The 24,450-nt window shown below is 46.1% G+C and overlaps 1 protein-coding gene across 6 annotated transcripts in view; it reads left to right on the top strand.

Annotated features, from left to right (window-relative positions):
- Positions 1-1,466: 1,466 nt before the first annotated feature.
- DNAJC6 (DnaJ heat shock protein family (Hsp40) member C6) overlaps positions 1,467-24,450 on the top strand; it is a gene marked incomplete at its 5' end in the record, with an annotated part of 50,552 nt that continues 27,568 nt past the window's right edge. For 3 of the 6 annotated variants that reach the window (XM_082053352.1, XM_082053355.1, XM_082053351.1), the window contains one exon: positions 13,439-13,640. In XM_082053352.1, coding sequence (XP_081909478.1) covers positions 13,439-13,640 — 202 coding nt within the window. Of the gene's footprint in view, positions 1,939-10,587; positions 10,712-13,438; positions 13,641-24,450 lie in introns of those variants that run through there. The other 3 variants (XM_082053354.1, XM_082053356.1, XM_082053353.1) reach the window with 3 other exon arrangements.

The following is a 24,450-nucleotide window of genomic DNA, read 5'->3' as shown; positions in this document are numbered from 1 at the left end:
GAGGAGAAGTGGGGAAGAAAAGGAGGCAGAGCATTCCCACTTGAACATGAGAAAAAATCCCTCTGTAAAGGGGGTCCCCCAGGTTTTGGGCTTGGGTACAATACTGCTGTTTGGGTCCCGTCTTACAGCCAACTCCTTTATTAGATATAATCCAAAATATCTGTTAAAAAGCCAGTTCTGACTGTGCAGATGAAGCCAGCGGCTCCTGCCCTCCTATCCTTGTTGCATGTAAAGTGGTTTTTATTTTCCTATTGAACTTCTCTCAATAAAATTAATGGTGAGCATGAGGCACAGCAAGGCTCTGGCTATTGCCTACACCCCGTGGGATCCCTCACACGTATTTTGGTGAAGAGAATGAAAGACCATGAACTGAAGTGCCTCTGCTCATCACCACCAGATTGTAGATCCATTAATTTTTTGCTTTTTTCTTTAATTCCCAAAAAGCAGCTCAGGGCCCTGTTTGGAGTAAGCAGAGACTCAGAAATTATTAGGAGAAGCAAAAAAAGAGTGATAAGCAGCAAAATGTCTGCCCAGGAGGTGAGAAGCAGAGACACGGCCGAGGGTCACATCCGTGGGCAAGGGAGCTGACTCCGTCAAGGGGGATTGCGGGTGATGCTGGAGTTCGGGGTCCCAGCAATCCGGGGACAGACAAGGGCTGTATCGTCTACGTGCAGCTCCATCAGAGGGTGCAACGGCAGATAAATATTAATACGAGGAGGAAAAAGAGCTGCGTAAGCTGGAAAAATGAACTCAGTCTAAAAACAAAAGTTTGGAGATCAAAAGGCAGCAGAATCCGTGAGGAGTGCCAAAATCAAGCTGAGACCAAAGCCTTGGCTTCCCCCGGGTGCCGTCAGGGGAGCCGGGGTGGCACAAGGGTCAGTGTCCCTGTCCCTGCAGCCTGACCACATGCTGGGGTACCTGTGGCCACCCCAAACTGGGGTCCCCCAGCTGCAGGGGACATGCACCCAAAGCTGGCACAGCTGGGAACATGAACAAACTGCCCCAGCAGCCACAAGGCAGCATGTCCCTGCGGGGCTGCTCGATATTCTGAATTTCAAAACAGCACCAAAAGAATTAAAATTCCCACCTTTATATTATATTTGTATATATTGTGCATTATCAATCCCTTCAAGTAAAGCTTGTAGTATGTTATTCTTTACTTGCTTTCAGTGCTCCACGCTGCTTATTTACAGCGTGGTTATTTTAACTTATCCTCTTGCATCTCCGGGGACCTGTTCCTTGAACTTCCCTGTTTCCCCATCACTCGTTACACGGCTCTGCACTGCGTGGATGGATTAAAGCTTCTGGGATGCTCTGATATGGTGGGGATGGGGGATACCCAAGGAAGATAACTGGAATTACTGATGCCTGCTCAGAAGAAACGACACTGATAGCTGGTAACGCCGTTGCAGCTGTGGTTATGCTTTGATAAGGATTGGGGGTAATTAATAGCGTTTATAGCATCAGTTAGTGCTGGCCTTTTGGGGTACCCAGGGAAGTGTGTCAACCCTGTTTCCAGCTCTGCAAAGCTTTGACACACTGCACCCCTACTGAGTCCACCCGAAGGATTTAACCTACTCCAAAAAGCAAAAAATAAGGAAAAAAAAAAAAAAGAAAAAGATTCGTTAGGTTTGCAGTTGATGGCTCAGCCCTGCAGACTCCAGATCCCACTCCATGCCACATTTTAGAAGATGTGACATGTCTGCCTTCATCCTCATCCTTCCCTGAGTCTGTAATCCCAAATATAACCGTCCGGCCCCGCAGCTGCCGGCAGTTCCGTGGCAGCAGCGTCCCGCGTCCCACGTCCCACGTCCCAGCCCATGGCGTTGGCCCCGTGACCTGCCATCCCCACCGGATGACGAGCCACGAACCGGCGTGCGGGAGGGCGACCGGGCTGCAGGAGCCGGGAGAGGAGGATGCGGGGATCTGAGACGCCAGGTAAGGGACGCCGAGCCGCGAGCGGGGAGCGATGGGTGAAGAGCGAGACGGTGCCCGATCAAACGGGGGACGTTGTTTATGGTGAATTTGTGCTGAGTAATCATCGGGAAGGCACGCTGGGATCCTGCAGCAAGAAAATTCTGCTTTAAAGCCTCGTTATATAACAGGTTTGAGGGAAGATATTGCACTGAAAATTGCTTTTCTTGGCTGTTTAGCACATATTGCTGTCTGATGGCAAGTTAAGGTGCTGGAATTGGGCAATGTATACCTGGGCATATAACATTTAATAACCTGGAGCTGCCTCCTGCTCTGGGGACCTCAGTAACTCCATGCAGAACATAAGCATCTCTTCTTGCACCCCAAAATTGGTGTTTGTGTATTTTAGGGCTGTAAAAGCTATTTGGGCATATTACCTTCAATGAAGAAAAATGAAGTGATTTTAAATGATAATTGTAGCTTATGTCTGAACATGAGCTGTGCTTCCTACAGGGAGGGTAATGAGGTGTATGTGTATGTGTGGGTATATAAATGCTGCTATAAAATCCTGATACCTAGGCTTTCGCAGCACATTCCCTGCGAAGCTGACCTTCAACCCCCCCTGCTTTTTTATGCTGAGACAAACACAGAGCTGCATTCCCTTTAAAGACCCTACTTCGGGCCAGAAAGAAAAACATGTAGCTAAATGCATACATCATTGCATTGGCTTCAGTCCTGCTGAAGCCGGGGTGCTCCGGGGAGGGGGGACAGTAGAGATGGGGCGGCTGTCGCAGCTGCTTCAGGTGGATATTTATCCCCCTCGGTATCACCTCAAGAGAGCTGCAACTTTAAATCAGGCAATATTTAATATTTTGCTGATGTATTTGTGGCTGTGGTTATTATAGTCTTATTTTTGGACACTGCCGAGGAGAGAAGGAGGAGGAGCGGGGGGAGGAGGGTGAGGAATATTTTGGATAGGCCCCCAGGTCTGCAAACTCCAGACTTTATTCACCTTCTGCATTTGGACTAGGGCCTCCATCTTCTGATATCCCTTCAACTGTGGATTTCTCTTAGTCATAGCCTTTCCTGAGGAAGGAAAAAATAAATAAATAAAATAAAATCAATGCAGCGCACCAAGTAATTCCAATGGCATAGGCAGCACGAACGCAAGCCGGGCTGCACTATATTTAGCCAGCCGTGACACGGCCGGCTTGTTTATGGTCCCAGAAACGCTCCCCGCTGATAGATGCAGCATTTCGGAGCGGCCGCAGCCTTTAAGGAGGAACCGCGTTTTGCCCTTGAACGCTGGGTTTTTTCCCTGCGCACCGGTGGCGGCGTCAGCACCAACGTTTAATTGCTGACCCGACTAATCCGTCTCACGTCGGGCTTTGCCCTGCTGCGGATTAATCCCGGGGCCTCCCGCCGCACCCGCCGCCTCGCTTTGCACTAGTCCTCAAAGCTGGATTTTTTTTTTAGGGGGGCAGGATTTGCTAAAATCCATCCTGCTTTGCTGCAAAAATAGGGTGGCCCAGGGGCCACATGGAAATGGGGATTGCTGAAGCATAGAGGTGGAGAGGTTGGTACCCAGATGTGCCACGCTGGTTTTGGGATCGAAATTGGGCTATTGGGGCTCAGTGCTGACACTGCGGGGTCGTGTCAGCGCAGCACTGAGGTTTGGAGAAGAAAAATCTCTGTCTGTAGAGAACACAGCCTGGAAATCCCAGCTGTGACTGTACCGGACCAAGATACTGTCATATACATCTGCTGTAAAAATCAGATTATAGTTGCTTTTTCAGTGTTGGATAAAGGAGCTTTGGGAAGCTCTCAATATTAAAATGCTATAAATATTACTTTTTATTATTTATACTAAATTATAAACAATATTTCATGAACTCTTGTGATAGTTTACATGACAATAGTGTATGTAATGGGGATGTGCTGGATTTCTGGCACCGTGTTTTGATAGGCACTGTAAACAACATACAAGATTTCTTTCTCCTGAATAAGTTCTTGTCTTCAGTAACCAGAAAAAATAAGAATGGGAAATAGTATTGTGGAATCATGGCTGGGAAAATAGTATCATTTACATTCTTGAATCACAGCTGGGAGGCAGAGAGAGAGAGAGAAATCTGGTGTGCAGAACAAAATCATGCAGGGACAATGGGGCATAGGCCAGGATTTTCTCCAAATCCTCTGAAATAGGGTTTTTGCCACGCAGGAAACTTGTGAAGTTAATCCCTTCCCCGGACCATGTTTTGAAGCAGAAAAAAAATTACCCAAACACTTGAATTCCTTTTCCAAGTAGTAGTTTTCATGGAAAACTTTACAGAAAGAGCAATTTGCTTTCTCTCTAGCAGAGGTTTCCCTGCGGTACGATGTCCGTGTCGTGGCACAGTGGGGCAGGATGCAGGCAGGCTCTCTGACTCTGTCACATTTACTCCTGGCATTAACTTTCCACCCCAACAGATATTTTTTTAAGGTATTTAAAATGAAGCATATCCATGCAAGACTCCCAGCCTGGGAGCTGCACAGCATAATTATTTTAAAGCCACGTGGTATAGACTAGCCCCTGCAATATTACTGTCTGAGTTAACATCTATGATGATAAATTCTTTTCTGCCCTAAGTGGTATTGAAAATGGAGCAAGTTGAGAGAAGGGAACAGAGCTGGTGAGCGGCTGGAGCGCAAGTGTGGTGGGAGCGGCTGAGGGACCTGGGGGGTTCAGCCTGGAGAACAGGAGCTGAGGGGAGACCTTCTGATCTCTGAACTGCCTGAGAGGAGGTTGGAGCTGGGGGGGGTCAGGCTCCGCTCCCCAGGAACAAGCGCCAGGACAAGAGGAAACGGCCTCAAGTTGCGCCAGGGGAGGTTGAGGTTGGATCTGGGGAACAATTTCTTCCCCAAAGGGCTGTCGGGCATTGGAACAGGCTGCCCAGGGCAGTGGTGGAGTCACCATCCCTGGAGGGGTTGGACAAACAGAGATGAGGTTCTTGGGGACATGGGGTAGTGCCAGGGGTGGGTTAGTGGTTGGACTCTATGATCTTGAGGGTCTCTTCCATCCAAAATGATTCTATGAATTAGTGGGGTTTGTTACCTTTTGTGGTGTAAATGGGTCACCAGGAGAAGGCTGAGGATATCCATACCCAGCCCTGCATAAAGGGGCTGTAATGTCACTGAGGACCAGACTTCTGGCTCCTGTACCACCAAATTTACAGCCTGCGTCTGAAGTCACGATGATCCACTACAAGCTATTCCCTCGTCAATGCAACTGAGTCTCTCCCCTTGAACCACATCCAAGCTGTTCTTCCACAATTGCAGAGCACCATGGGGATCACAAACAGCATAGGGGGAGAAAGCATAGGAAGCCTTGTAGCGTCTGCTTGATATTCATTTTGGAAATGATGAGCAGTGGTAAATCTGAACCCAAACTGCATCAGTCAGGTGTGGTGCAGGACCAGTAGATACTGTGAGCTGAGACAGACATAATTTAAATATGTTTTGTATAGCAGCCAGAACAATAAAACTCTACAAAAATAATTTTTCCTACTAGTATTAGATAAAAAATATGCTACCAAAATCTGTAAGAAGGTAGAACAAATATAATGGGGATGTGCTGCGTTTCTGGCACCCATATCTTCCTACCCTTCATCAGCCGGATCTCACTTTCATGTCCATCCAAGAAAGAACAGCACTTTGATGCTTGGAGTGAGGATACTCGTCCCCTGGCCAAGTCCCCGAAGGGAAACCCTCACCCCATACATCCCAAAATGAAGCAGTGATCGGATCGGCGAGGTGGGCACCACCATCGACATGGGCTGGCAGCACCATCTGTAATTTCCCTTCTAGTTCCATGGAAAGTCTCACTGTGTTGGTGGGTCCTTGGTCCGAGCTACCTGAGAGCAATGACCTGAGTATTTTAATTATATCATTTGCTGCTGGAGTCTGACCCTGAGCACAGCAGCAGTTCCTGAAGCCACCAATGATGAGTCACTTGCTTGTATAATTCTTCTCCTCATTTTCCCCAGCAGCCATTTTCCAATGCAAACAATACCTGCTGAAAAGAAATTCAAAATTACACTTTGGACTTTTTCTACAGAAGCAAAGATCTGGGCATATTATTGTTTAAACTGCAAGTGCTAGTGCAAGCGGCAGCTAGGCATTCTAAGTGCATGAGCTGAGTAATTCAGCTTTGTAACTCGTTGCAAGCAGTCAGGTTTAATATAAAGCAGAGGTTTTCCCCTGGTAGCAACTACGGGCCCACCTCTGTCATGGTTAATGGATGTAGAACTTCTCCTGCCACTAATGGAAATGTTTGTGTGTTTCTGAACTCGTGCCTTGCATTCTGGTGGGGATTACACATATACATATTTTGCAGGCTCACAAACAGGCTTTAGGAGGCCTATGCCCAGATTTTTCTTGGTATTTAGCCACTTACCTCACAGTGGATGGCAAATGATGAATGAGTGGTAGTTAGGCAGCAAAATATCTGATTTTTACCTAAATATCCAATTTTGGCCTGAGGAATTGTATGAATGGCTGTACAATTTCCCAACAATTTGCAAGCTGGGGACTTCCTGAGCAATCAGTGATACAGTCCTATTTAATGGCCCCTTATAGATTTGTTTTTCCCATATGTTTCTCCACCCTCTTTGTGAAGCGTGTACATTTTTAGCACCTACAACAGACTTTGGCAAGCAGCTCCGCAGCTCAGCGTTGCTGAGGAGCCAGTCAAATCCTTAAATACTCGGAAACAAAGTCTTGGGATGGAATGAGTAAGTTGTGTATCATCCCTGACAGCACTTTAACAAGACTAAAAGGCAAGAAATAAAAAAATATGCAGACGCAGCAATACACTTAATGGTGTGCACTGTCACGGAGAGGAAAGGATGGGAAAGAAGATAATAAGAAAGTCAAATGCTAGTCGTATCCTAAGTCACTGGAAAACAAAATTATGAGAAGCAGCCGTGTGGGCTCAGCAGTGTGACCCAGTTGGTTTGGCAGGTGAGCAAGGTAAGTGCAGCCGTGCCAAGGTTTCTGATAGTAAAACTGTCCTGCTCACACTCCTCAGATGCTCTCAGGGTAATTATCTATTATCTATGACAAAAAGGAACACTTTTGTGGGAGTGGTTGTGAAGCTTTCTCTGCCATCTGTTCCTGCCAACAAGGATTTCCTTCTACTGATGCTTGCGTGAAGACCATGAACATCTCTGAACTGAAATTATGGGTGTTGCTCGACAAACATCTGGAGAACAGGAGCTGAGGGGAGACCATGGGGGTTGGGCTCTGCTCCCAAGGAACAAGCGCCAGGACCAGAGGAAACGGCCTCAAGTTGCGCCAGGGGAGGTTGAGGCTGGATCTGGGGAACAATTTCTTCCCCAAAGGGCTGTCGGGCATTGGAACAGGCTGCCCAGGGCAGTGGTGGAGTCACCACCCCTGGAAGGGTTGAACAGATGGAGATGAGGTTCTCAAGGACATGGGGTAGTGCCAGGGGTGGGTTAGTGGTTGGACTCGATGATCTTGAGGATCTCTTGCAACCAAAATGTTTCCATGATTCTACAAATAATGGAGGCTGGTGCCTAAAGATAAAATGTGAGAGTGGTGGGAAGGCTCCTGCCTTAGGTTTGGCCAGTCCCGTAAGATGACAGGACTAAATCTGAGTTCAAGGCAGCCTCAGACTGAGGATCTGGCTGTTTTTAGAGAAAACAATTGTTTAGGAGACACTGTTTTTTCTAAGCTGGCCTCAGAGATGAGTTGTAAGATAAATCGTTTGGCTGAATATGTGAAAGTTTATTCATTGTCTCCTCTAAAGGCTGGGAGTGATTTTACAATTGCTATTTTGATGGGGAGACAGGAGGAGGTATTTTGGTTCTAGTTTTCTTAGCACAAGAAGCAAAAAAGGTGATATCACAGAACATCCTGATGACTTTAGTTCACTGTTATGATTCTGAATTGGTGTATTTTTTCTTTTTTTTTTTAAGAAAAACAAAGCCAACTAACCAACAAAAATGACCCTTTTCTGAGGTGGGATTGTTTTAGCTCTCTGGTTTTGTTCCCCACCGCATTGAGCCTTCATCAGGAGGTAAATGCAATAGTCTAAGGTGACAAAAACCAGGTGAGTGGAATGGAAAGCAGCAGATGCAATCAAGAGGTAATGCTTTCTTGAAGTTAATTCAAATGATGCTATATGGCTTAGGTTTTTAAGATCTTTGGTTCATGCTTGAACGCACCAGGCCAAAAATAAAATAGAAAAATTAAGATACACTTTATCTGTGGCAGTAATGACCCACACTGCAGTGACATTATTTCTTACAGGTCATCTGTGATGGTCGCTGGTGATAACTGGGGTGGTCCAGGCCCAAACAAGGAGCATGCTGGCTGTAATCAATGTAATCAGGTTTGCTTAACCAGGGTTAAACAAGTGGCTCTTATTTAAAGTGCTGGCAGCTGTGGAGACCTCAGTCTTCCTGGAGGTGGAGATCCTGGTGGCAGGGGGACAGGATCTTCTCCTAAGACATTAGAGAGTGGGTACTTGCTAGAGTGAAATTTCTATGGGGCAGGCCTAGAAGCAGGGCGGGGTGGTGGGGGCGGCGCGGCGGCAGTGGTGGAAAGAGAGAGAGAGAGAAATGTGATGATGCTCTTGCTTTCCTGCTGGGAGTGCTGTAGGTATGAGGGTCAAACTGGTCCCTGTGGAGCTGAGCTGCTGGGAGCATGGATGTGACCCCATGGCTCAGTGGGATGGCTAGGGAAGGGAGAGAGGGTTCAGGTTCAGTCTGCTTTTAGAAGGATGTGTGGCTTCTGGGGGTAAACATGATGCTGAGATAGACACAGTTGTCAGTGCTGTCAGTTCTACACCTGATTAGTTTTTAGGGCAGGAGAGATACCTGTGCTACACCAAATTTTTGATGACTAATTAGATTAAGTGTCAAAACCTCAAGCAATACCCTGCTACCTAATGTGATGGCTGTGCTGGAGGTCTGGGTACCAAACAAACACCAAAAGCTGGTGGTTGTTATTTTTTCATCAGAAGTTTATTAAACTGCTTCAATTTTTACAAGTGTTTAAGCCTCCTTCTCCTGGCAGGGTGGCTCATAGCGTGGCCTAAGTCCTCGATGATGTGGTGATGTGCGATGGGGCTGGTTATGGGGTTGCTAAAGGGTTTTCCAGAATGTAACTGTGGGTAAATGCCATGGGTGCTCCTGGCAAGGCTTCAAGGGAGGTAAGTAAAGAGCTTGCACTGGTTTGTTTTGGGGTTTTTTAAGATCCCATTTTATAGAGTACTTGCTAGAGGAATGTTGAAGATAAACTTAATTCACAGACTCCTGAATTTAGGGTATTCTATTAGGATGTGAGTGTTTTGAAGATGGAAAAGGCAAAAAAGTTGATTCTTTAGAGCATGTTTTGATGGCCCAGTGTCCCACTGCAAGGTGCATGTAAGCATGAGGAGACGGGCAAGAGGAAAGAAATTATTGTAGCTTGTGCTGCAGAGAGAAGGACCTAACCTGTGCAGCAGGATGAAAATGGAAATATGAAACCTGCTTGAGGAATATGACAGCCGCTTGAGCAAGTCTTGTTTTTCTTAACAACATGTGCATTCTTTTTTCAGGCAGTGATAGCAGTTGATGTCATGCAGCATAGCTGGTACTTCACATATACTTATGTGCATACACCTGGGTTTGGGCTTGCAGAAGCACTTTGTGCAGGGAGAGTTCATGGTTCTCAGTGGATTAACTTTGGAAAAAATGTTTGGTTTATTGAATTTTAAAGGTGCTGCTCCAGATATTAAATTAATTTTCAAGCTATATTTGTAATTCTCGCAACAGTTCACAGTTCAAATGTGCTTGTGAAGAATTAAGGGTATAATATTTCACATTAACTGTTCACCTTGTTGGAGGAAAGGTAGAAAAAATGAAATTGCACCTCAATATAGCTGGTGCTTGATTACAGCTACGAGAAGAGACTTTACCCAAGAGAGGCTGCAACCCAGACACAGAAAAGCAGACACAGGGTTAGAGTCTGGCAAATCAATTGACTTTTCCAAGGTCAGTGATGGGGAGAGAATTTGCATCTCTTGAGTCTTGACCAGCATACAACCCTCCTTAACGCATCATTAACATCTCCCACAGCCTTAATGGCACCTGCCAGCCTTGCCATTCAAAGGTAATACATCCATATTCTGTAGTATCATTGGCCACCATTCAATAAATCTTCAAGGTTGTTAATGATTTTTTTTTTCCCTAAGTAGCTGTTGCCCTGGATGATTCTTTATTCACTCTCATTTTTGAAAGCCATGTGCAATTTAACATGACTTGATTTGGGGTTTTTTGGAGGTCTACAGGATAAAGAGTGCCATATAGAAACAACAGAAATCACAGGGCCCTTTGTTAGCCCAACTTAAAGAGAGAATTGGGCAGAGGGGAATATTACTTTATGCATTATTTTCAGATAAACTTCTTGTAGGGCTGGAAAAGGCACGGATAAGTGCAGATTCAGCCGAATCCCACTCAACATGCTTCCCTAATCCTATCTCTTTGTGTTTGTAGTGATGGCAATTACAAGCAAGGATGGGATTTTGTGGCCTGTTTCCTCCTCTGTCCTCTGCCCTGAGATCCCCTGGAGAGGCTGCTCAGCCCCTACTTGGTCCCTGTGCTGATGTTTTGCAAAATTGTCTTTCTCCAGGCTAGAGCTTCAGTCCCCTTGAGACTCCTTGGAGGGAAAGCAAACTGTGATCCTCCAAACTCTGGGACAAATGTGTAAAGAAATGAATTAAGTTTCAACAAGGAGAAGCAATTTTTTTTTCTTTGTAAGTATGATTGCCTCTGCAGACGTAGAAATGAGAACACTTTCAGTGGGACTTTCCTTTTGCTACCTCATGCAGACAGACCCTTGCAGCTCACCAGTGAGAGAGGTGACTTTTAGAATATGGAGTTTTGTGTTAGCTGAGCTTCTTGAGTTGATGGATCAGGGCAGCAGAGCAGGTTAGAGACCACAGGTGACAGTTTAAGATGGGGGACAGGTTGCGTAGGGTGTGTTGTGCCAGGTTCCTCAGCTCATTCCCTCTAACAGGCTGCAAATTTCTGATTTTTATCCTAGAGCACAGGCATTGTTATATCCTTGGTTGACTAGAAAAGACCCATAAAAATACCCGCACTTTTATTTTTTCTTTAAGTTGCTGCATATGGGTGCCAAGAGGGAGGGGGGCCTATTCCTCCTGGCGAGTGCTGCGGTCCGTGTATTGCTCCATACAGACCGATGTATTAAGAACCCAGCAATGAGGGGGTAGAAAACACACATTTCTAACCTTGAGGTCAAGCTGCTACCACTGCTCACTGCAAACTGTTTACGTCAGGTTAGTTCATTTTAGGTTGTTGCTTGTAAATCTGCTTCGATTTTTCTGAGAAAATTCTAGGTCACAGATGTACTTTGTCTCCACTGTAATATAAAATTGCAGGAGTTATATAAACAATAGCACACTACAAGGTATGGCTGCACCAGATGCCCGCTGCCCTGGAGTGGTTAGGAAAATTTAAGCTGAGTCGCAGTAATATTTCAAGTTCTGGTTATTGCTACACAAATGTTTATCGATGTTTTTGCTTTAGAAACAAACCCACACTATTTTTCTAAGAAGAGTACTTGCTGTCCTTTCTGTAAGAGACTGAAGGCACACTTGTGTCTGGATGCTATGGCTTCTTTTTTTGCCTTTGTTTCTCATTAAATTAAAAAGAAATCCATTTAGAAGGGTTTAACAGTGGTCATTTCCTTTGGAGCATCCCTCAGTTCCTCTGTTCCATGTAAAACAAAAATATAATCTACAGGCTGTGCCTGTGAAATGTGTTGAGCAAGACACAGCTCATCAGTTGTCCAAGGACACACTACGTGTTGGTCTAAAGTCTGTTTACATGTGAAGAGCTAAAAACAGATTGATGAGACCTAAAAACAAAAACAGCTTAGTGCTTGGTGGTAGCACTTCTCCAGCTCGGTGCCACCAGTTTGAAACCAGCATTTACAGGGGCTTGGGATGCTGATGTGTCCCCCAGTGCCCCCTGTGACACCCGCTGCAGTTCGACGGCCCCCCACTTACTCGTCTGCAGACAGACGTGGTGTTACACCAAAACAGAGATGCTCTTTACGTTTTGGAGGCTCGGCGCAGAACTGCGGTGCCATTTCTCCTCCTTTAGACCACAGAATTGGCTGTCTGAGCCCATAAGTTGGTGACATAGGCCCGTTCCCAGGGAATGCACCTTTCACTGGCGTGACAGAACCATGTTCATGTGGATTGCTACTTTGAGAACCTCTTCACACCAGCTGTGCAGCTTAACCCTTTGATGTGAAGGACCTCTTTTGGGAGACAGATGTATTTGCAGAATGTGTGAATAATAGCCCAGGAGGAGGAAATAGAATCTAGAATCACTTTGGTTGGAGAAGACCTTTTAAGATAATTGAGTCCAACCACACTCCTGGTGAGGGGAGACAGTGACTCTGCTTGTAAATAGACAGAAAAAAATAACTTCTTCTGTGTCACCTGACCAAAGTAAATTTTACACCAAATGTAAAATTGCAGGAATTTTACAGTGCTCTGCATTAATCATAAAGTACGTAAAACTGTGATCACCAAACCTACAGAATCATCCTTCAGCTGACACCAGGATTTTATTATGTCCAAAGAACAATGGACAATTGCTCTCATTTATTCATTTCACTATTGTTTCACTTATAACCTAGCAGATTCATTGACTTTTGATATTTCCATTATTGGAATGAAAAAGAAGCCAGAATGGAAGAACTGCAAGTCGCTCAGCTATACAGCTGCTGCCTCAGCCTGAAACAACCCAAAATTTCTTCAGGCTCAGCTTTAGGGCTTTGGTTCCATAGCCTTCCTAGCACTGTGTTACATGCATTGCGTGGCCTCAAGTTGCGCCAGGGGAGGTTGAGGTTGGATCTGGGGAACAATGTCTTCCCCAAAGGGCTGTCGGGCATTGGAACAGGCTGCCCAGGGCAGTGGCGGAGTCACCATCCCTGGAGGGGTTGAACGGATGGAGATGAGGTTCTCAGGGACATGGGGTAGTGCCAGGGGTGGGTTAATGGTTGGACTTGGTGACCTTGAGGGTCTCTTCCAACCAAAATTATTCTATGACTTCTCTTACCACTAGAAAGCGCTTCCTAAATGGGGTGTAAATCTAGTGCTTCTTGCCAACTAATCGCCCTCAGCAGCTCATGGTATGTGGGGGGAACACCCTCCCTGCCGAAGCCGCTCTGCCCTTTCTGGCACCCTGTTCCGAACGGGTTTAAAGCCGTTCCTCCCGGGCCCCGGACACACCACCCCGGCCTCCGTGATTGCTTCCGGGCCCCGGCGGGGCGGGCAGGGCCGGCCCGGGCTCCGCGGCGGCGGGCGGGGCGCTGAGGAGGCGGTGGCCCCGTCCCGTCCCGCCCTTTTTCCCTCCCCTCGGGGCGGCCGGAGCGCTTGTCTTTCCCCCCCACCTCCCCACCTCCTGCCCGCGGCGTCAGAACAGCTTCTCCGCCCGGGTCGCCCATGAGCCTGCTCGGGAGCTACCGGAAAAAGCCGGGCAGTGACGGGTATGAATCTTTGCAGCTGGTGGACAGCAGCGCTGAGGGCGGCGGGGACAAGCCCGGGGCCATCGCGGCGGCGGGAGGCCGGAGCCCGGCGCGGCAGCAGCAGCAGCAGCAGCCGCAGCAGCCCCGAGGGGAGGGCGGCAGCACCATGGACAGCTCAGGTAGGGGCGGGGCCGCCGCGACACGCGTGGGGTGTGGGGCTAACGGGGGGGCTGTGGCCGTGTCCTTCCACCGGGGACAATAGCGGCCCTTTGTCCGAGGGAGGGCGGTGGGATGGAGGAGGAGGAAGGAAATCCGGGCGGGGGGCCGCGCTGCAGAAATCAGCCGCTAATGAGTGCTCGTGGTCGGCTCCTGTGTTCAGCCCCCGAGAGGAAAAAGGTTGTTCGGAAGCTAAAATGGATGGAGTGGTTTGGGATCTTTCCTCAACTGGCTTATTCCATGGAATCATCATTACTTTTTTTTTTTTTTTAATTTTCTTTCTCTACAAAGCTCTCATCAAACTGAGCTGGATTAATTCTGATAGGTGATGCACCGTTTGTTTGCGGTTTTTTTTAAATCGGGGACCATGGGGCCAGATGGTCTTTATGGCTGGTAATGGGATAGAGAACTCTTCACCTCTCTAAATCACAGGTTCAAATTTGCCTGGATCACCAGTGATCGAGAGTACTTTTAAGTGATCTCTCCAAACGGACTGGCCCTGGTTCTGGTTGTGCCCATCACAGTGAACATCTACAGCCTTTGCAGGGAATGTCTAAAGCTCAAACTTGTGCAGGAAAATACCCTGTTTGTTTGTGGGGGAACCTAATTTGATGTCTGCCCATCATAGCGGGGTGATCTTGCAGCAATACCTGTGAAACAAAGGGATGAGCCCAAAGTACTTAAACAACATCACCTCTGGTTTAATGTGGCAACCTCTTCTCAAGGGGCAATAGAACTCCTAATGACCTGTGTCTGGGTTTGGGTGGGGAGAAAAACCCCTAACGACCTCTGTCTGAACTTGGGCGGGGAGAGGCTTATCTTCATTTTCTTCACATTTTCTCTGATGCAATGAGAGTCACGTTTTCTTCCTCCCCCTTGCCTTTTGAATTTGCTTTCATGAGTTCTTTTGGGACCTGGCTTTGGTTTATAACTCTTTTTCAGTCCTGAGCTTCAGATTTGAATTTGCTGCTATGATACCCCTGCTACAGTTGCTTGTAATCATAGTGTGTGTCAGTAGGTCCTTACTCGCAGTAGGCTGCTGCATTACAGTTATTTGGCTTCTTGCATCGGCATCCGCTGCGATGGTTAGATATTGCAGTTTAATACCTGTTGTTAAAGCAATTATCTGGATGAGTTTCCTCGAACTTTGAGACCCGAAGGTGTGAGTGTTGGGGAAGGTGGCATTTGCCTCCAGGCAGGTGTGGAAACGTGCTGCAGCTCGTGTCACGGCTTTTGTCTCACGTCAGCTCCCTCTATTATTTGAGTGTTGCTGTTGCAATCATTCTGCTCAGTTTCTTCAGTCCAATATGTTCCCTGCCAAGCAAAAAAAAGCGCTCATGGATAGCTAAACTATGAAGCCATCATGGCGCGTTAATTGCATTAATGCCTTTTATCAGTTTTTAGGATGTTCTCCCCTCACACGCAGGGACTTGATCAAGGGCCATCTCTGGAATTTGGAAGGTAATGGTCAGGAAGTCTCTTTTAACCAGATTTTGCATCCCTTAGCTCATTTTGGTTCTCTCACTGCCTAAATTTTACAAGCACTATAACTGACACATTTGACACTTCTGGCCTCAATATGGTCCTTGAATTGAATTTATAGTAGGTTTTTTGGTTTTTTTTTTTTTTAAAGTATTTTATCTGTTTAATAAGGGCTTTTTGGTGGGTGTTTCCAAATCTTCATATGACATTTTTAGAAGCTGTACTGAGTGTGATGCTCTGTTCTAAACCTGAAGTCCTTACTTGTATCTGCCCTGTTCATTTCAATGCTCTATGCTGATAAATGCCTGTTTTTTATCAGTCCATTGCAAAGCCATTTTTCTTTGCCAATTATGAAATTATAACAGCTTAAAGAACCATATCCACCCTTCAGGTGTGCTTGTGATTTCTATTGATTTGGTGACTGAAGCTGCTCATGAATCGTGGGACATGATTTATCTTTAATGCAGTGTGAAAACGGATATTTATGGGGGGAATTGGGGAGCAGTCTAAGAGAAATATGGGAAAATAAGCTGGCTAGGGCTTAGGCTTAATAGGAGCAAGGAAAAAAACACCACCCACATTTTGTGTTTTATTTTTTAAAATAGAGAATGTATTCCTCTTATAGATAATTGAGACTTCTCCCATTAATGATGCTGAAGTCTAAAGTCCCAAGATGGGCAGTGGTAGAGCAGATTTCAGTGGAGAAAGGAGACCTGAGGTCCTCAGGAAGGAGAAGGGTGAGATAAATTGCTGACGTTATGGTGCAAGGGAGCTGTGGGGCGGGGGAGCCACTCTGCTGCAAGATTAGCTGAAGGTGGAATCCTTGAGGCACCCTGGCCAAATTAGAGCTCGTTATGTACTTCCCACACACCTGAAGTCACATTTCAGTTTTTCAGGGTTTGTTTCTTTGTTTTGTTTTGTTTTTTCTTTTCTGGTTTTAAATAACGGCAGAACAGCTGCTGCCAGAGTTACCAAAATTAATCAGTCCTGGGGTTAACCCTGTGTCACCATTTGGGACGCTTGGTGCGGCGCCTCTGTCTGTCTGGCAGGGTTATTGCTGGGCTTGAGGCTAACATCTCCGGGTGCACATAAATAGCATCTTTGATAAAGTTAAATAGTTGGAGAATCAAACCTTCCTCCTTTCTCCCCACGTGTGAAGTTTAATCTGCACCAGGAGAGTGCACTCTGGGCATAGAAAAATGGCCTTTGCTCTCTAGAAGATGTGTTGCAGATTAATATTAAGCAATTATAGAAGGTAGATGAGTGAGGATTTGTGCTGACAAGAAAGCGCTGGCAATTCTGGGGCAAATTGCTGTTGGCTTAGCTAGTGTGGCTGTGTTTGCTATTGCTGCAATGACTCTAACTCGCTTGAGTTGAGAATGTGGGCTCCTGTTGGGTTTTTCTATTATTTTTTTTAAAACTAATTCAAAGTATTAAATCTTAAAGTATCATCTCTTAATGTGGGCTTGCAATCTCATAAACAGCTTCTTGCAATGAAAGTAATCAGCGGTTACAGCTTTGCTGTAACTTCCGAGTAGTTATGATTATTGGCTTAATTTTTTTTTCTTCCCACTGGTGGTGCTTAGGGTCAAAAGAAAAAAAGCAAAAGAGACAAAAGGCAAGAACCAAGAGCATCCTGTGTGCCGGGGTTTTGCTGTTGGAGGGCAGGATCTGCTCATGGAAATCTGGGAAGGGGGCTGGTATGGGGAGGCTCACAAGAGGCTCTTGGATGCCATCACAGAATGTCAGGGATTGGAAGGGACCTCGAAAGCTCATCCAGTCCAATCCCCCCGCTGGAGCAGGAACACCCAGATGAGGTTGCACAGGAAGGTGTCCAGGTGGGTTTTGAATGTCTGCAGAGAAGGAGACTCTACAACCTCCCTGGGCAGCCTGTTCCAGTGTCTGTTACCCTCACTGAGAAGAAGTGTCTTCTCAAATTTAAGTGGAATCTCTTGTGTTCCAGTTTGAACCCATTACCCCTTGTCCTATCACTGGTTGTCACTGAGAAAAGCCTGGCTTCATCCTCATGACACTCACCCTTTATATATCTGTAAACATTAATGAGGTCACCCCTCAGTCTCCTCTTCTCCAAGCTCCAGAGCCCCAGCTCCCTCAGCCTTTCCTCACACGGGAGATGCTCCACTCCCTTCAGCATCTTCATTGTCCTGCGCTGGACTCTCTCCAGCAGTTCCCTGTCCTTCTGGAACTGAGGGGCCCAGAACTGGACACAATATTCCAGATGCGGTCTCACCAGGGCAGAGTAGAGGGGAAGGAGAACCTCTTTCAACCTACTAACCACCAGGGTCTGGCCAGGCTGTGTCCAGTTGCTGAGCCTGGGAAAATAAGATTTTTTTATTATTATTTTTTTTTAAGTCTCTGGGACTGGAAAATACTTCTTGGTTCAGATTGTTAAAAATCTTTCTGCCACCATCACCTGTGCCATGCAGAGGAGAGCCAATATGAGCTGTTTAACTGAAGCAGTGACAATTTAAGTTGCTCAAAGTACCTGTGGGCTCACAGGCACCATAAATGGAAACTCTTGCCACAGGTTTGTTGAGTGCTTCCCTATTAGGCTTGGGTTTAGCTCAAAGGAGCCAAGAGCAGAAACTTTATTTCAGGTAGGGTGGCCGTATCGATTAGTGCTGGTATCTAATGATGCTCATGTGATGACCTTGTCTGTGGTTGCTTTAAACTTTGCCAGACTTATACCAGAATGAAATATCAGTCAGTGTGTGGTTTAAATCTCAGATTTAAGTCTCACAATTTTGTCTGTTCATACAGGCTTATGCTTAAATTCTGCGATGCTTCAGGTGGGCATTAAAGCTCAGGGTGACTTTAGCACCTGCCCTTAACTGCTGAATGTTCAGCTCCTGATGTAAGATTTTAAACAACTCCCGTGGAATATGCTAGATGTAATGTAGTAATACAAGAGTACATCAGTCCAGTGGGACCTATATGTTCCCTGTATGTTCCTCCAGAAAGTGTCTGGACTCGGGTTGTAAGTCTGAGGGTGGAGGACACAAAACCTAGCGAGCTCAAAAACCAAATTCCAAGAACAGCATCTCTGTAGTACTCCCTTTGTCTCTTTATTTTTAAGCTGCTGAAAGTGCTCACAAGATGAGAAGCAGGCAGTGAAGAAGCAATTTATTTATGTTTTTGCTGTGGCATTCAGTAATGCTTTCTTAGCAGTTGGCTGAGCACTGAGAGAAGTTCTAGGAAATAAGATATAAAAGTAACAGCAAGAATACATGTTAGAAAAGGAAAACAACCCCTCTTTCTGTGCTCTTCTGTGGTGTTACAAACTAGATAATCTACAAAATAGCTTTTAAACACCCAGGGGATAGACTAGCTTGTGCTATGTGCTTCCTCAGGCAGAGTAACTGCAAAAGAAAAGCGTTTTAAATGAATTTTAAGTGTTGAAATTGAGATTTCTTGAACTGTTTTACGCTTGCAAACATAATCTCTTGTAGTCTGGTGATTCCTTTTCACTGAGTCAGAAGAGAGACGTCTCGGTGTCACTGGCACGGGGACAAAGGCTGCCGCTGACAATGTTGGTTTGTATTCTCTCCTAGCTGCATTTTCAAACAGGGAGGTTCAGTTTAATAACTCTTTTGTTTGGTTGGTGTTTTTTGAACACTTGAATGGTTTGGCGTTGGCAGTTGTGCTTTTCTCTCTTTTTTTGTTGTTTTCACAGGGAGGAGAAGCAGAGAGAATGTCAATCAACTTTAAAGACCAATTTCATGGCTTGTGTTAGTAGTTCAGTATTCCAGCTTTGTGCATTTTGTTCGCTGTGGTATGAGCTTCATAAGGGGAAATATATAACAAATGAAACAAATTTGGCACAGTACTGAGTGGTGTGTGTTTGTTTTTTTCTCAATATCACTGCCCTTCTAAAAAAGGAAGGAAAACCCCTGTTTGTGGAAATGCTACATGTTGCTTAGTCGATGGTGCAAGCAGCATTCTTTAGTTACTATTTCTTAAGTAAAAGCAGAAATATCTTAATTCTTCAAATTTCCATGAAGTTTACATTTAGGCAGTCTCAAATGAACCTTCAAATACAAAACCTTGGGCTCATACAATATTAGCTCTTGCTTTTTATCATGGAAAAGCTCAAAAAGAAGTTCTGGAGCTTCTGTACCCTACGCTGCACTACGTGCTGCCAGGGGATCCGAGATCTTCCCAGGGGGGTCAGAGACCTTGTCCCAGCCCACACACAGAAAAGGGACCGTGACTTCTTGTATTTTTTGTATTTTGGGGGGAATACAGCTATTCCTGGAGTCGGGGAGGGAGGCAGTGCCGCCTGCCTGGACATGCGTTGGCCAACGGCAGCAGAATTGCACAGAAATCTCCCTGTACCAGTGATTCTTTAAGATGTGAACCCAAACCTGTCGCTACTCAAAGCACCTTCTTTATGAACTTCTCAGTTCCTCCTATCGCCTCCCTCCTGATATCTATTATATATGAGCCCCTTGTGGGCTTATAATGACTTTATTTTCCTAGCCTAACTTCACTTGGAAAGGATGCTGATAGCTTTTGGGAGTGGGAATGGCAGAATAACACAGAGTGGCCCCTCTGTTAGAGGTAAAGCTGCCAAGTTCTTGGGCAGGTAGTGATGCAACTTGGAGTCTTGAGGTGGTTTCTATCTATTCCAGGCAAAATTTCCGGATGGGTGCAGTGACAGCTAATTGCTGGAAAGTAGCCCATCCTCCCCCAAGCTCGCCTAGTATTGCATATAGAGTTGCAGTTTGTATTACTGCCTGCTTATGAAACCAATATTCTGTTTTTACCCCTCTGTTGGAGCTGGTTGTGTTCTTGGGGTTGGACTTGCCTCTGGTGAATCCAGCTTTTCCCTCCATGAGAACCGCTGGGTTTTGTCTTGAGCAGTCTCATTGTTAGTGTGCTTATTGCAAAACAGCCAAACTGCCTGGTTTTGGGGGTGAGGGATAATACTGGTTTATAATCTCACATGATTTGTGATCTGGTGAGGCATTAATGTTCATTAGGCTCCTTGGCTTGCAGTGCATCTCCCTGTGCTGCCCTGTGCCCTTAGAGAGTCCAAACATCTCTACGGCCTGATCTTGAACTTCCCTTTGGCCACGCAGAACTCATTCCTATGGATTTTAACCTATTTCCTTAGGGATCACACTTGCTAGTGCAGCCTTCCTTTTGCATGCCTCCACTTTTGAAAGCATCATGACGAGTGAAAACTGGGTTTGGGGGTCTCAGTGATGGGGTTATCAAGTGGTTCTGCTGCTCTTGTCCTGCAGTTGTACTCTGCATGTGGTTTGCTTTTTATTTTCATAGAACAACACTTTGAGATATCTGTGCTCAGCCTTTTAGGGAGTCTAACTCTACCAGGAATCTGGGACAGCAGTGGAGGAGGGGACAGATGACACTGGTAGCAAAAAAAAAAAAAAAAAAAAAAAAAAATCAGTCTTCAGGGTCTCTGTGTGTCTGAGGAACTTCCCAAGTAATTTCTGCAGGTAGAAGCGCTCTTCTTTCCTGTGAATGCCCCTTTATTGCTGTTTGAGCTGCCTCTTGCTGCTGATTATCTCGCCAGCCCCTTTGCAAAGCATCACTCAGTGCCTATTAAAAAGTTCATGTAATTATGACACTTGGGCTGCATCTGATCTAATAGAGGACATAAATGCATATAATAGCACGGATGTTTTAGAGCCTTTGCTTAAATGTGGTAAAGCTCAGCTCTCCAGAAGACAGCTATGTGCTGGAAGGAAGGGTTAGGGGGAAGATTGTGCTCTTAAAACATAGACAAGTGAAGCACTTGGATCTAAATGCTATTGATTATCACTGGATGCAAAGGAGCCACCTGCCCAGAGATTTTCATTTGGAAATACCCACCACCCTCCCCTTTGAAATGGGAGTTTAAACCCTTCCAGTAATGTCTTCAAATTGATTTGCAATCCCCTGGAAGACGAAGTGCTGAGCATGGAAGATAAACTTGGTGTGGGGAACGGCAAGAACTGGGGGTGCGGGGACTCTGCTCTGCCTGGCTTGGTTTGGCCATCTGCCCATTTTTTGCACATGTATACCCCTCCATAGGTGATGTACCTATATCAGGATGCTCTAATAATGCTGTGGCTGGGGTGCCTGCACCAGGGCTGCTGCTTCTCCCCTTTACACAGTGTGTGCTCTTGTGCAATGCCAAGGTGAAGCCCGTAGATAAAGTGACAGAGCTTCAGCAGCCTGGTTTTATATCACGTAATGCTGGTGTGAAATCACGTCCCATGTTACACAGGCTTTGCTGGGAAAGCTGCGTGTGGGAGGAACGTGAGTGAGGGCTGCTCCTCCACTGGCTGTAGGGGGGGAGGCAGAAGCACAAATAGTATCTTTTTTCTTTTTTTTTTCCTGAGTGTTCCTGAAAAACAATTCGGGCTTTGTTTCTGAAGCCACAACAACAGCAGCTCAACTTCTTTCAGTTTGGGGACCTTCAAAAGGGCCCTTTCTGTGCCCAGGGCAGCCTCCACTGCATCCCTTGCTGCCCTTTCATGTTGTGTCCTGGTAATTGTCTGCGGGAGGAAGATGAGCAAACAACCTTTCCCCCCAAAATCACTTTGTGGGGCAGGAGAAAGCTGCGACAAGCAGCTAAAAACTTCCAGAAATGTGGCATTTGGGACATGTACGCAGCAGCTAACAAGTTTTTTTTTTTTCTCATCATAGTGTCAGGCTGTCATGGTACCATAGAAAGAGAATACAAAGGAGCATTCAATACTCCTAAACTAACCTCTTTTTTTGGGAGGGTGGGAGATGAAGGCTTTAATGCTTTTCTAGAGAAGAACCACCGTGAGGAACAGGGAAAGTTTAGCTCTTTCCTCGCACCATCTCTAAAGAAAGCACGGACAGTAGATCTCTGAGGGGAAAAAAAAATGACATTGAAAATACATATAGTCTGGGCAGACTGAGGTAAACCTGCTTCCTTTCCTATGGTTTCATGTCTGCTTTTTGTCTGCCCTTTACAGGCAAAAAGGGTCTGCTTACTCTTGCTAAGTAACCCATGAAATGTAGTACTTTGCTGCCAAGCTTCGATTTCTAGGCGTCTTGCTTTCACCTCCCCACTCTCCAGCGAAGTATTGCTTCATCAGCATAAATACGCAGACTGACACAGTTTAAAATGCCTTTTAAATGTCGGCTCATTTCCCCCTTAGTTCCCTGGAGAGCCGGAATTCATGGCCTGTGGTTTGTTGGGTATGTGGGTTGCCTGGGGGGGCTGGTGCTCCAGGACTGCCCTGGCAGACAAGGAGCACAATGTGCAGATCTTGCAAGGAAAGCTTCCAAATAGGGCGTTTCTCAGATTTTCCAACCTGTGAGCACCTCCATCAGCTGGTAGTAGCGTGGAACCCTCTGTTGCTGGTTTCCCCGTGATCCCCTGTGAAGCCTCCAGCTGCAGGTGATGGTGGCTGGTGCTGAAATGTCCCCCATCACGTGGGGTCACGCCTGTTTCATTCACCTGTTTCTGGCCCCAAAACCCCGTCTTTGAAGCTGGGCTGGTTTAAAAGTCTTTGCTTTTGAGATTAGGCACAAACACTACTTGTGGGACTGGAGCAAGAGGAGTTGAGGTGAGTCAACCTTCTTGGGGTTACAGGAGGAGAGAGGTATTTCTCTTCTGGATACGGTGTGACATCTTTCTTTGTCCATGTGCAGAAGATGAATTTCCTACTTTGGCTAATAGATACACATAGAACCATAGAATGTCCTGAGTTGGAAGGGACCCACAAGGATCATTGAGTCTAACTGCATATGACAACTCCACAGTTCACACCATATGTCTGAGGGCATTGTGTACTCTTCTTGGATACTCTTCTTGGATGCTCTTCTTGGACATACTTGGATGGTTTTGCTCTGTTAAGGGAAGACCAATGACAGCTGGTCTCTTCTGACAGTACCAATGAGTATCAGTCTCTGCAAGCTCTCAATACTCCAAAGCTGTCCTACCAAAGCACTTCATATCACTCTGGTGTAACGCCTGTGCCTTTGTGGAGCAGGTCACAGTGGGACAGCAGGCAAAGGAGCTGTGCTGAGCCATGAGTGCATCCTCTGAACTTAGAATCACAAAATCATTTTGCTTGGAAGAGACCCTCAAGATCATTGAGTCCAACCATAACCCAAATCTAGCACTAACCCATGTCCGTGAGAACCTCATCTCCACATCTGTTCAACCCCTCCAGGGATGGTGATTCCACCACTGCCCTGGGCAGCCTGTTCCAATGCCTGACAACCATTTATGTGAAGAAATGTTTCCTAATATCCAATCTGAACCTTCCCTGGCACAACTTGATCATCATGTTCTCCTCCGAGGCTGTGCACCTGCTGTTGTGGGACATGTCTATGGGGACTCAGTTTTTGCTGCGGTGTCTCAGCAGTCTCTCTGCCGTGGGAGGAGAAGTTATCCTCCTGCACTCCACATCCTTCTCCTGATACTCTCCAAATTAGCTAGAGAGAGCTTAAGTGCTTTAATTAAGATTTCCGGGCTCTCCAGCCCCCATCCTGTACAGCACAAGGTGCCATCAGCAGAGGCTCCTTCAGTTGTAGCCTGCCCAGAGCTGCAGAAACATCACCCTTTAGCTGATGACAAGAAAGGGCTGTGATAGGAATGCTACTGTATGACATATTTTAGTTTTTTAAGGAGATGCAGCAGGTTGTTGCTGTAGTTGGGGACTGCTGGAGGTTTATTCTGAGCACAGAATAGTCTCTCCTCAGAGCCAGTACCTTCAGCTAGAACAAATACAAACTTTACCTTCTCAGCCGAATGGATGAAGTTGTCTCTCCATGCTGCTCTTTTAACTTGAGGTGCTTCAGTGAGATCATCGTTGCCATCACCTAACGGAGCTGTTCAAGAAGAGCCATCCCGTGCATCCCAGGCACTCTTTGCGGTGCACATGCAGCAATGAAACCACTACATTAAAGTTCCTAATATTTAGGAAATGAAAAGGCCTCGTTAGGAAGCAATCCCTCTGAAACTCATGCTACAAATACAGGTCAGAGTGTGTCTCTGAAGCGCAATAAGCCGTTCGGGGAATATCCAATAACTGGGTTAATAAAGAGTTCTTGCCGTGGAAGGAACAAGATTAATCCCATATACATGGAGGCTAATTCTCCATAATGAGGTTTCTAGACATCAACTGCAGCCCATGGCCAGTGTTCACTGAACTGCTGTGTGACAGCGTGCTGAAAACTGGGATCCGAGCCCCGTGGCAGGCTCCTGTGTTGCTAACTTGGAGCAAACTATTTTTATGCAGACAAGCTTTCGAGCTCCTGTTCCTGCTGTACCAGAAG

Source organism: Streptopelia decaocto (assembly GCF_964273445.1).
Source record: "Streptopelia decaocto genome assembly, chromosome: 5".
Classification (NCBI taxonomy): Eukaryota; Metazoa; Chordata; class Aves; order Columbiformes; family Columbidae; genus Streptopelia; species Streptopelia decaocto.
The sequence above is the reverse complement of the archived record's forward strand: the minus strand, read 5'-3'. Positions and strand labels throughout refer to the sequence as shown.